This window comes from Hyposmocoma kahamanoa, unplaced genomic scaffold, assembly GCF_003589595.1.
Source record: "Hyposmocoma kahamanoa isolate Upper Pololo Valley unplaced genomic scaffold, ASM358959v1 76, whole genome shotgun sequence".
Classification (NCBI taxonomy): Eukaryota; Metazoa; Arthropoda; class Insecta; order Lepidoptera; family Cosmopterigidae; genus Hyposmocoma; species Hyposmocoma kahamanoa.
Window position 1 is genome coordinate 2622286 of NW_020653900.1, and position 13707 is coordinate 2635992.

A 13707-nucleotide genomic window follows, 5' to 3' on the forward strand; every position below is an offset into this window, starting at 1 on the left:
TTATAAATGGTAGTCTTGCTGAAGAGAAAAAGTACCATATTTCAAGAATAATTTGGAGGAATGGTCTTCTGAAGCCTCCCGAACGCGGTTTTCCGAAGGCTGCCGGTTCGGTATCCCTAAGATAGATAGATAACTCGTTTATTTGCTGAAATACAGTAAATACATTACAAACTACCTTAGAGCCTTAGAACCCCTTATGAAAGAGTTCGTCCAGGGAAGTACTGCCACCTTACCTATTTCTGCCGCGCTTTAATGTGAGCATTACTGCGTTCCAATTTTGAAAGGTAAAAATGGTGCTGGTGAAATGACAGGCACACGAACAAGTCATGGGTGAAACCTGGTGGCAAGCAATATGCCTGTCCATAACAATTGTAGTCCCACTCAGAGCATTAAATCACAAAGATCTAAGGTGCACTGCCACTGCGCTGCGCCTGTCACCCTGAGACATAATTTAACAAGTCCCATATGCTATTAAATTCACCAGCTCCCTTACCCGTCAAAACCGTAATGCAGTAAAGCTCATATTACTGATTGGCGGCAAAAATGGATAAGGTGGCATTATTTCACAAGGAGGTCTACTGCTACTGAACTTCTAGTTTAGACTAGACTTCTCAGGGTGCCAGACGCAGTGGCAGTGCCTCTCAGATCTTTGCGATTCAAATCTCTTAATGGCACTGCAACGTTATGGACAGGCGTGTCTCAACACCAGGCGCACAACTTGTTCGTCTCTCACTTGATAGTATAAAAAACCTTATGACATAAAGAACAATGGTAAAGATAAAAACAGGCTTGTCTAGGTTTGCGGGTACAGTCTATGGGTCTACAGCCGTTCTCCATTCAAAATCCGTCCTTAACAATTATTGTCAAATAAGTGGGGTAGCCTGGTTTAAGACGACGCACTTAAGGTTTGAGACGGCGTAGAGTGAGAACAAAAAGTGTTAGAAAATCAGCTATTGTTTTCTTTTATAGTCTGCTTATCTGACTCTTAAATACTGACGAGAAAAGTAGTTATATTTAATAATCTGGTTGTAATTGATAAAAAAGTGCAAAATGGGATTTGCGTACTCTTACACTGTACTATGTGTAATATGCGTCGGTAAGAGTACGCAACACCTTTTTTGATAGGACTTCGTTTATCGGTTGCACGAATCACCTCCATACCTTTCTGGTAATGTGATTATTTGTCTCCGTATGCATGGCCCTTTGCTCATGGAGAGCTGAGAAGAGTCTACTCGTGCCACGGACGTACCCCAGTTAGAATGGTGGTGGAGCTTTAGGCGCACTTGCAGCCGATATTTCAGGCAGATTCGCATCACATGCCTCAGGTATGTTGACCCTTTAAAAATACTAGACTCTCGCAAAAGGTTTCACTTGATTTAAGAACGAGGGACAGCGACAGAAATTTAATTCAGAAGCACACTATTGTAAATAAATGGTCTGAGACTACGCGCGTACTCTCGCAACACGTCGAGTTGCGTACTCTTTCACACTTCAGCCATTTCAGAATAAAACTGCTACTAACCCCATATGTTGCAAGTGACCAGAATCGTTTGCAGTTTGACCTCTAGACGAGTTTTTAGGCGATTTCCACTCCACTTCCTAGCACTACAAAATGACACTGAACTTATTTGCGTATTGTAAATAACTTCTCGGCAATGTACATTGCGTACTCTTATCGAATGCGTCATCTTAGACCAGGCACCCTAATACTTGACCAACTCAGAATACTATGTCAGATATGAAGCTCCAATCGCATCATGCGTCTTTCAAGTGAACGAGTATTACCTACTTATTTGACTGTAATTGGTTTCGGAAGGATGTCAGACGAAGAGCGGGAGTACCTACACCTCCGTGTTTTGTTGGTTTTTGTAGCTACGACCATTATCATTAAAATGTCAATTGTAATGTCATATCATTAAGGTATAATTACTATCCATCTCTTAAAAATTCCCAGACATCCAGTGAATAGGTTTATCCGCAGATTTTTCTTTGCGATTTCGGTACGGTGGGTAACGGATTTTAGTACATCACACGTAAGTGCTCAAATTGCTTTATCAACGACAGTATATTGTTTTATGAAAGGGTGGAAATAATAACTCAACATCATTGTTATCAGTCTTTTCATAATTCATAAAAAACAATAAAAATAATAATTATATCGTCGGAGATAGTGCAATTACGCGTCAACTAGCATTTCATTATGTGTTTCCATTTCGGTAATTTTGTGACCAAATGAAATTGGCGTGATTTACAGAAACCTATTGTTATCAGTCCGTAGACAACATAAATTAATGCTTACTGTGCAAAAATGAAAGTCGTAGCGATAGAAATAACAAAGTAATAACGTTACATCCCTCTCTTGTAAAATTTGGTTTACAGCAGATACGCGCCTTTTACCAATGCTACATACGCGTATTTCCACTATCCCCGACGATATGTGATTAGAATTGAAACAATAGTATTGCACAATGTAACACTGTAGCTTAAAAGTACATCCTAGAGTCAAACAAACGATTAGCTTGTCGATTTATACATTAGTTATATATGCAATAATAAGATAAAGCGATTGATTGATTGATAGGACAATCTATAGCACCAATCACAAACGCTGCGTATTAATTATTTCCTATTTTTTACTCTTATCTACTTGAAAAAAGGTTCTTAAATATGTTATAGGTTTAAAGATGTCGGTAAATATGCAAGGGTATGTCGTCCCCGCGAATACAGTTTAGGGTTCCAAATTATCAGACGTTTATTTTCTTTGATAATTATCGTAATAATTATCCTTACTGATTCATAGTTTTGTCTTTATAATTTTTGACTAAATGCGACAACTAGTGAGAAAACTAATTAATTAGAAAAAATTTTTGGGAAAACGGCTTTTGTTCGAGATTGACATTTTACACGTTTGGATTAGCTATACGCGACTTTGTATGTTACTAACACTAATTATTCGAATGGGCTAACCATTCGCCTAAAACAGCTCATTCACTACTCCTTTTAACTGCCTACGTGGTCGAACGGTTACCACGCCGGATTGCCACGCAGAGTTCCAGGTTCCATTCTCGGGCCGGGAGAAATATTTGTACGGCCTACATTTATTTCTCTCGTGAGTTTGGGTGTAATTTGTGATTGTCAATGTGTGTGTCCATGGCACCCGCGAACCAGGGTTTCCCTAGTGCGGGGCTATGTTGAGTGTGTGCGTTATTATTATTATTACTACCTGCATGGCAGTCCGGCCGCGCAGGCAGGAGACTGCTCACACACTATCCTGCATATGGCCCACGTAGGAGTCTACATTACACGCACGCAGGCGCAGACGCATTACAGGATGGTTGGCACGGTGCGACTACATTCATAATCCAGCATTACGCGGCGGACGGCAAGGCCGACTCCGTTAAGCACAATTATTTGACTCGAGTCGAAAGATAACCGATACCGAATGACCCTCCTGCCATTCGATCAGATGCACGAATGAAATGGTTATTATGTCGGAACAACTTTGAACCATTCACCATATTCAAATCGAAATATCCCTATCCCTGTCACGTTTACGGTATTTTCGATGTGTTAGTGAGGGTTAGGCAGAAATGTTCTGTGGAATCTGCGGATTAGTAAGGAATGAAATCCGTAACGAGGTCATACGTCAAAGAACTAAAGTGACTGACATAACTCGCAAAATTAGTAAGTGGCAGTGGGCCGGACATGTCTGCAGAAGGGTTGATCGCCGATAGAGCAGACTTGTTCTAGAATGGCGACCACGTCAAGGAAAACGTGGAACGCCCTGCGGCAAGATGGACGGACAACCAGAGCAAGGTGGCCGGCTGTGGATGCGGGCGGCACAAGACCGGGAGAGTTGGCGTGCTCCGTATACGCCGATGATGGAGATCATTCAGATCATTCGAATATGAAAATTAGTAGGTTACTAATTTGTCATTCGAATGACAGGATTAGTAATGACTAACGAGTCGAATATCGAAATCATTCGCAGTCGCGCATCGCCAGGTTGATACGTTTCGGACACATACTCACAAAAACAAACAAATGGCACGACACTGCTAACGGTAGTATATTATTGTTCAAAGTAATTTTGTAAATATCGAGATCATTATCAAGGTACATTTATCATTATAATTATGGTGATAATTATAATGATAATTATCACTCCGAACACTGCTTATGTTTACCATTGTGCATACATATCATCACGCCTGTCTCCCACCGGGATAGACAGAGACTATGGACCTCCACTTGTTACGCTCCTGACAAGCCTTTGCCTCATTCACTCCCTTTTTTTACCCGGCGTTATTTAAGGCCATCCTCAATCTGATTGAGATATGTTCGCCGAGGTCTACCTCTCTGCACGCTTCCATTTGTGCCGTCAATGCACTAACATTCATTCTTTATACATGACGAAACCATCGAAGTATCTCTCACTGTCTTTGTCACTACATCATCTTTCATACCACAATGCTCCATTACTGTACTGTTTGGCATTCTATCTTTAAGAATTTTTTCTGCCCCGTTCAACACTCACTACCATACATTAGGTTTGGGACCAGCATGAATGAACAGCCAAAAGCGCCTGCTTTGAGACATTCTGGCTACCCATTACGGCATACAGGGTTCCATTCACTCTCCACTTCAAGTGTAAATTTATTTTACCTATGGAATAAATAATCTTTGACTTTGACTTGACTCAATATCTCTTTCACACTTACCATCTCCTGTCAACAGACTATCTAGATACACAAACTCTTTCACCCGTTCTAATCTCTCGCTGCCAATTCTAATCTCGCATTCTGTAACTCTTTAATTTCTTTCCTTTCAAAACTTCATGCATAACTGTTACCATCTCTTGCAATCGTTCTGCCGACGAGGCTAGAAGTACTTGATCATCGGCATAAATAAGGCATTTGATAAGTTATTCATTCTCAAGTTTACCATTATTTGGTATTTTTATTTTAGAATAATGTTCACAAACAACAGTAAAATATTTTTCAAATCACAATCACAATCTGCCCCATTCTTAATCTTTGAATTAATTCTTATTTTATAAAGGGATAATGTTATTTAATCTTCAAATATATAATATATATTGTAAATGTGCACTTTTTTAAATAAACGATGTTTTTAAATGTTTGTTATATTTATAAATTGTTCCGTTTATTATTAATTGATCTACGGATAAATTATACATGAACTGCTTTCAAGGTAACACTGTCATTATGCTTAAAGCATACTAAATTAATATTTGGTATTCATAAATAATACTTGACCTAATTTTTTTTATCGTTGGTCTTTTCTTTTAACGGTTGATGACATCCTTATAAGTAATCATTGTATCTTTTGTCGTTGATCTCCTAATAAATCTTGGTTGCTTGGTTGCGCCCTCCATTCAGTAAGTTAGGTTAGGCAAGCAAAAGCAAATTTGCTTGCGTTTCCGGGCATGTTTTCAGGTCAAATTATATTATAATTAATATAATATTAGCATACAAATATAATTAACATTTACTTAGTTTTAAAAATAGGTATCAAAATTTTATTTTTAATGCTCATTTATCTTAGTTTTGAGGCCCAACATAAAAACTATGAAAGTTAATTTATACAAACATTTTTTTTGCGTACCTCAGAACACATTAAAATATCCATGGATTCAATTTATTTTATATCTCAGAAAACAAGGATCAATAATTAAAAACGATGACCGTTTAGATTTGCTTTTGCAATTTTAAAATGATCATTTAAATACATTCATTTTAAAATAAAGGTACACTAAGTTCATATTGTTACTCTAGATCAGCGATTCCCAACCTTCTACGTCTAAAGACCCCTAGCACGTTAAACAACCATGTGTAGTGCACCCTTTAATAAAAAAAATGTACAAAGAGAGAGGACCCTCTCCTCCTACCTGGCAAATGGACCCTGGAAGATGTCTTGGAGCACCAAATCACTGCAGAACTTTCAAATACTTGGCCAACCAGCGAATAAATAGCATTGTAAAGCTGATAGACCGAACACTTTATCGTGACGTACCTTGCGCGGCAAGCTAACGTGCTTACGGCTAGAGATGGGAAAAACTGCTTATTTTTTAAACGTTTAAAAGTAGCTTTTTTTAAAAAACGTGCTTTCTTAGATGCTTTTCACTTAAACGCTTATTAGTTTGAAACTTAAAAAATTAGAAAAACGTTTAAGCGCGTAGACGTTGTGTTGATAGCGAAAAGCAAGAATAGACCACTAAAGGTTTTAAGTTAAGTAAGTTTATTTGTAAAACACAAGTTTTATTTTTATTTATAAAATTTTTGTTCACATTGACGAATTAGGTAATTTGTTTAGGAAACACAAATGGTGGGACTTGTACCTTGACCTTGAACTTGGCCTGACCTATGCTTACGCTTAAAATAAAAAGCGTGCTTAAGTGCTTATTTTAAAACGCAAACTTTTTTAAGTGCTTTTCATTTAAACGACCACCTCTAGTTACGGCATTTGTCGAGTGATCGGCATCAATGCTCGTTTAGAACTTTGTACTCGGCTGTGCACCGCATTCGCAGTCAAAATGTCGGATGACTAAGACTGATTTTTGGCTCTGACATTTTACTCAGTTATGGTCACCACCTTAAAGATTCACTAAAGGTGGTAACCAAAAGTCACGATTAATTTGAATAACAAAATACTACTGCTAGCAATGTCGTGGCAAAGTTTCGTAATTTTTCACCAACTTCAAGAAAAGGAGGAGATCCTCAATTCAACTGTATTTTTGTGTGAGAATGTTAAGCGATTACTTCGACATTTCAAAACCCATTTCGATTATTCTTTTTTTGTTGGAAAAGGTAAGGGGTACCTATCTTGATAATTCCGAACTCCGCGGTACGTAGTGATGATACGTCAACAATACTTGAAGGTATATACCAGTGTTCAGCGTCGCTTTGTGCGCTTTGCGCGTCGACAACGAAAGAGGGTAGACAAGTATATCTATCGTTAAAACTGTCAACTGCCGCTTGTCACTTAACCAGTGATCATAAAGCGTGTAACTGCTCTAAAATATCGGCAAAAATTATGTGGTAAACTGTAACTAATAGCAATGGTTTAGTTAATAATCACGAAATGCCTATATAATAATACCTGATAAGTTACTTTAAGACGACGACGTGTTAGCGCTAGTATCTACTATTTAAATCAACGTTTCTTGTGTCCGCAGACATGATATATATATATATATAACTCATGTATATAGTTATTCTTCAAAATTCCGCAACACGGTGAAGGTCCTTTTCTTTATTCCACACAACACCATAATACTGCCAAAATCGAACTAACTGATGCTACGACGCTTTGTCAATAACATCAAAAGCATTCTCAATTTGTTCCTCCGGCGTTAATTCTTTACTATTATTGTTTTGCTCACTCTTATCGACAGCTTGGTCAATTTTACTGTCGGCGCTTTTCTTTGTGTCCTGGTCGGCTAATTTGAATGCATTATTCACGTGATATTCTAGCGTTTTCGGCCTTTCCACTGGTTGAAAATCGTTCTGCGAATAAATACACAGGTTTTAAATTTAAATTTTATTAGATTATGATTTGGAAAATGTCACTGCTCTAATATAATCTGCTTCATTATTATATTATTATTAAGACCGTTACACACGTTACATTACTCACAGCGATTTTTAGCAGCGATACAAACACGCGTTTGTGAAACACGCAATTGCATCGCGACACTAGCGATTTCTCTCCTTCCAGAGACGTATATGGGCTTGGTTAGTTTCCACGACCCTTTGAACGGGGAAACCAACCAAGCCCAAATAAGTCTCTGGAATGAGAAATACCCCGCGACATCACCAATTTCGCTGTCGGAGCCCTCCACGGGCCTCCCTATCCCTCTCTCCATGGGCATGATCTACCCTGGCAAACTTGGAAGTCTCTATAGGCCGCGGACCCAAGTTGGCCCAAGCAAGGAGAGCATGCACAAGTGGGATTATAGAGCGGTTTTTAGCAGCGATGCAAACGCGATGCAGTAGCGACGCAGTCGCTAATCGTCTGTCTACCTTTACACGCGCGCGATTTTAGGCAGCGATACAAACGCACAACTGCATTGATACAAACGCGCAATTGCATCGCTATACTTGTGATTCATAGGCGATTTCATCGATGCAATCGCTTATTGCGTTTGCATGACGGTTATATCATAGCTTGTCAAATAAGTAATATTCGACCAAATCAAAAGACACTGTCAAGTACGATGCTTCAGTCACATCAGGCGTTTTATGATATCGTATCTTCTTTTTTATCGCGTAAGTAATCATGAAGCCCAAAAGTAAAATGAAGTTGTCATTTTCCCAAGATTTTTTTTAACGCCACACACTTTTAACCCCGCACTGGGGAAATTCTGTATGGTGGAAGCCATGGCAGAAGGTGTAATTGGATGTAATTTGTGGTTGTCTATGTGTGTAGACATAGACAGAAGAGCCGATACACACGGCATTATTATTATATATATATATATATATATATATATATATATAAAGCTACAAGTTCTTACTCACTCACAAAAAAAATGTTTATACTGTTGTACGCGGATAAGCTCCAAAGCAAAGAATCAAATATGATAGGACCTGAATATGGAAAATATTAAAGAGTGATCAACGGCCTGCAAAAACTATAATATACGGAGAGAGTATATTATATATTTATGAAGTACACTCCAGTCAATGTCTGCGGGAAGTAAAAAATGTTCGAAATTCAAATAAATAAGATGGCCGCCATACAAATTTCAAAGTCCCCTATCACGGAAACTATTAGAGATAGGTAGGAGGTACTGGAAGGAATATCATAGAGTAACACTGGTCAACTGCCTAGGTTAAAACAAATTCAAGATGGCGATTTAAAAATGGCGGCCAAAGAAAAACTTGCTTCGATCCGGCTGGAAATTGGCACGCAAGACTCTTTAGGAGTCCTTAATCATGATTTGGGGTCAAAAGTTTATTTTCGCTATTTTTAATATGGCTGCTGTGTGTTTTTTCCATTAAAAATAGCTGCCGAAAGAGATTTGCTCTGAATCGGCTGAAAATTGGCATAAGAAGGCCTCTAGAAGAAGAGAAGATAATAATTTGTGCTCAAAATTAGTTTTTCGTCAATTTCAAATATGGCCGTCATAGAAGCGTTCGTTGCCGGCAGAAAAAAAAATTGCTCAGATCCCTTTGAAAATTGGCATATGGGGTTCTTTAGGAGTGCTTGATAATAAATTGTGATTTTTGAATATGGCCGCCAAACAAGCGTTTATAAAAATTAGGTCTAATTCAACTGAAAATCGGTATGTAGGGGTCTCTATAGGTTTTTGATTATAATTTGCGGTCAAAATTTTTTTTTTGCCTTTTTTCAATATGGCTTGGCATGGCAACAACATAAATATGTGTCGGCATGGCTTCAATCATAATTTCGAGTAAAAATTTTGTTTCCGCCGTTTTTCGATATAACCGTAATTTTTTATGTAAATGGCTATTGAAAAAATTTGCTTTGCTTGGACTAAAAATTGGCACGAAAAGATTGCTAAGATTGTTTGATAAAAATTAGTGTAAAAACATTGACTTACAAATAAATGGACGACGGGTCTAATACAAAAACCACGAAAAAATATGTCCCAAGTCAACCTATTTAAACGTAGTGACATGTAAAGGAATATGCAAAAGCTAAAACGTTGAATTTAAATTGGAATGTCATCGCAATACTGTCTAATTTTGCTTGCTTCGCTGTCAGTCGAACAAACGAAGACTAAAGCGTGAATGACGCTCTGTATACGATTTTAACGCCCTATAAGTTCGAACACTTTTTACCGCGGACCCGACGTCCATATAATTGTAAGTCAATGGGTAAAAAACATATTTTTGCAATTTTTAATATGGCCGCCATTAAAGAGTTATTTCAATTTTTTAAAACAAAGTGATAAGTGCCGAGGCCGTAGGCCGAGGACCGCGGAGAGCGGGGCCCGAAGCGTATGCACGCTATCGCGATGGAGATAATATACGGAGGCGTAAAAAATTACGAGTATAAGATCTCACAATTGTAAAAATGTAAGGCATACTTCCCGATGTAGTGGAAATGAGATACTTATTATAGCGTCGTTGTATCTCGATCGTCTCTCTGTTAGATTCCATTTTCTTGAAAGCTATGCCAAAGAGACGTATTTAGGGGGAAAAAATGCCAAACTGCTGCCGAATTTCCTGTACTATGAATATCGAAACAACGATAACCCAGAATACGCAGACCGAAATCAACTTAGAAATTTAGTGTTCGTTTCTTAAATTGGCCCAAATCGGGAATCGAACTCCTCATTAAGCGCCCGTAGTACTAACGGCTGTGCCATCGAGGAGCTTGAGCACACCCCGTAATGAACTCGACCCCGCGCCGCAGGCCGAGCCCGACCCCACCGTGGGTGGGGTACAGGGCTCGTATCTTATACGCGCCGACGACGCGCGTTTTACGGCGCCGTAGAGGCCCAAAAAGATTGTTGCCTTTGTATCGACTCAAACGCGCGTAAAACACGATACAAACAAGAGGGAGAAGCGCGTTCGAATTTGTGAACGTGTGCAAAGGTTTACTCGCTGCTACTGCATCTCGTATACGCGCGTCATCTGCGCGTCGTCGACGCGCATAAAATACGCCGTGTATGCACAAGGTTCTTAAACAACCACAAGTTACACTCAAATTCATGAGAGAAATTAATGTACTTAGTATAAATATTTCTCCTGGCCCAAGAATCGAACCCGGGGCCTCTACGTAGCTGAGTAGCACGGCAACCATTCGGCCACGGAGACTGATATGGTGAAATTACTGTCTTACCTGTCCATAAAGATCCGTAGACAAAGTATTTCGTATCTTGTTGGCCTGCTTCATTTTTCCCGACCGAGAAATGGACAGCTTTCTTCGTTCATCAAAAGGCGGGGTAAAATCATTCTTCTCGTCTTCCCCAAATGTAAAAGTCTTCTTCTTCTCTGACGTGGTGAATATCGATTTTAGAAACTTCTCCATTTTATTATATCCTTCATAAATACTCGAGTGCACTTGAACTTGAATAGAGCGATATGACGGAAAAATGGACTTAATAGCGTATTTACAGAACTATCTATTTCACCATATCTATTTCTGTAATGAAACGAAATAAATCGTTATTGCATTCAATACCGTCTTTAATTACAAGGCATCAAATTTTAGAACATAGGTTCCCAAACTTTTTAGCCCACTAGGCAAGTTAAAAATATTTCAACGCCCACCAGCACCAAAAATAATTGAAAACACGTATATTTATATTAATAAGTATAAAAAATATCTCAAGGACAAAAAATATAATTATATTTGTGTATAGATATATATAAGAGATATAAACTACACTACAAATATTTATTTATGTATTAATTAAATGAATTATACGATTTTTTTCAAATGCGGTAGCACCCCCTGGACAGCATTAACGCCCCCCGATTTCTTCCGAGGCCTCTACTCCCTAAGGGGGCTCTAGGACTCTTCAGTGCCAATTGGGGGGCGGTAGGAACTACTTTGGGAAACTATGTTTCAGAAGTAACAGAAATATATCCACAAAATGCAAAAAACACTGACTAACAATCCTAAATTCCGAAACACAATTTATATAAAACAACATTCATGAATAGGTAATCTCAGCTACTTAATTTGCTTGCATGATGTGTGCAAAAACACACACTTGCACATCACACAGGGTTTGATAAACGATTAAATCAACAACATAAATATGTGTATGCATGTAAATGCGTACCTATCTTTAGTCCTTGGCGTTTATTCACAAAGAAAATTTGTTATCTTGCAGAAAGCCAATTAACAGATAGACAAAGATGATAAACACCTGTGGTAACCTGCATATTAGATTGCATTTACTGCGACGGCTAATCAGCGTGGCGGTTAGAACAAACTCGCCTTTGAAGAAACTTGCTTATGGACTTTAAGACCCGGCGCCCACTGACGGGTGGGTCGACAAGGGATTTTTAGGTGACGAATATTAATATACCTTAAGATTATGACAATTATTATAATTTCAATTTCAAAGATAATGATCGTAACTGCAAAATAAAGCTGCGGTATGCTTAGGGATGCCGAGACGGCAGCTTCCGGAATGCCTTGGAAGCCTTGGGGATGTTTCGGCAGCTTGTGGGATGCTTCGGGACGCCGGGTTTGACTATACGGGTATGCGGGGCTAGGGCAGGCAGTGACTTGAAGAGAGGCCAGACGCGAGAGAAAAAGGGCCGCCCGTTCTTGCCCTTAGCAGCCTGTTCGGATCCGCTGCTGGTTGGTAACTTTAAAGGCGCGTCGCGAAAGCGCGCGCCATAAGTATAGTTTTCAGCATGCTTAAGAACGCCGAGTCGTACCTAGGGACACCGCGGAATAATGACCGTTAGTGTGCACTTGCATGTAGTGATGCCGAAGGATCCCCTTCCACGCCGTCCCTTCAGTGGGCGTCGGGCCTTTAAGGCTGGTGTGATGACGTGTTAGTCACTTTCTTACAGTACCTATAAGGCCTAGAATAACACCTTTAAGTCCAATATAGTTCGCCGAATGATCCTAACCAATGAAATTTAAAAAACCGAATGTGTTTTGGCTATCTATGGTGCTATTTAAATTTCGATTTCAAACTGTCAAAAACCTAAAGAATGCCACGGGAAAGTGACTTTGCGAGCTCCCGAGTCATCGGCCTATATCACCTAAAGAAACGGTAAACGTGTTAAGTTAAAAAGAATGTTAAATCTATGCTTGTATATTATGCACTACGGTGCTCACTCACCTGACCTGTAAAGCAGTACTCCGAAGCAATAATAGAAACGGGTGTTAAAATAAACTAATTTTACCACTAAAGTATGTAACTACTTCTTGTTGATATTGTACTGCATTAAGTTCACGATCGACTATTTACCATAATTTCATATGTTTGATATGATATCTTTCGATATGATTATGTATATATACTGAATTGTTCGTGTCAAGGGTTTGCATTGATAAGTGATGATTAGTGTACTATTTATCCACAAGAGGCGCCACTCACGGATTCAGTACAAATCGCACACAAAGTAATTTTTGGTAAACTAATAAAATTAATTTTATTAAAATAACGTAAATTCACGTGCACATCGAGCTGTACACTTTGGACACTTATCGTAAACGGAATAAAATTGAATTTAAATCTTAAAGGTTGCTATAGTTCGGTACTATGAAGACGTCTCTCGACACCAATTTACCTTATTTGTTACCTTTTCAATAAGCTTAACTATTTCTACCGCCAAGCAGTATGTACCTAATGTGAGCATTACAACGTTCTGGTTTTAAAGAGTAAGGGTGCTAATGAAATTAAAAGGCGCATGGGACTTGTCAACTTATGTCTCACGGTGACGGGTGCAGTGTGTGTGCGCCCTCAGATCTTTGCGTTTTAAAGCTCTGAGGGATACTGTAACTGCTATGGACTGGTGTGTCGCTTACCACCTTATTCGTCCCGTCACTTGATATGATAAAAAAATTTCAAAGATAATTTGCAGATCCATGTCCATTTTAGTCGGTTATGTATGAAATATTTGTATGGAAAATTATTTTAACGTCTCGATAACAATTGACAAAATTGGCCGAGTTTCAGGAGGAGTCAGCACAAAGTCACAGAAAGAGTTGACACGCTATACCTACACAAAATGGTATTTC

At 38.8% G+C, this 13707-nt stretch overlaps 1 protein-coding gene across 4 annotated transcripts; it reads right to left on the bottom strand.

Annotated features, from left to right (window-relative positions):
- Positions 1-6281: 6281 nt before the first annotated feature.
- Positions 6282-12910, bottom strand: LOC113232544. 4 transcript variants are annotated; one of them, XM_026467309.1, is made up of 3 exons: positions 12806-12910; positions 10837-11139; positions 6282-7529 (listed from the first exon to the last, which is right to left on the bottom strand). In XM_026467309.1, the coding sequence occupies exons 2-3, from the start codon at positions 11023-11025 to the stop codon at positions 7323-7325; spliced, it is 396 nt and encodes a 131-aa protein (XP_026323094.1). In that variant the 5' UTR covers positions 11026-11139; positions 12806-12910; the 3' UTR covers positions 6282-7322. The 4 variants fall into 4 exon arrangements, with proteins under 4 accessions (XP_026323094.1, XP_026323095.1, XP_026323097.1 ...); XM_026467310.1 differs by lacking the exon at positions 12806-12910 and adding an exon at positions 11611-11731; XM_026467312.1 differs by lacking the exon at positions 12806-12910 and adding an exon at positions 11615-11730.
- Positions 12911-13707: the final 797 nt, after the last annotated feature.

What these genes read in the sequence shown, in the direction of transcription:
- LOC113232544 (XM_026467309.1), bottom strand. Translation starts at nt 11,025, where the DNA reads ATGGAGAAGTTTCTAAAATCGATATTCACCACGTCAGAGAAGAAGAAG. An exon ending in CTACGGATCTTTATGGACAG is followed by an intron (nt 7,530 to 10,836) that starts GTAAGACAGTAA and finishes ATTTATTCGCAG; the next exon opens with AACGATTTTCAACCAGTGGA.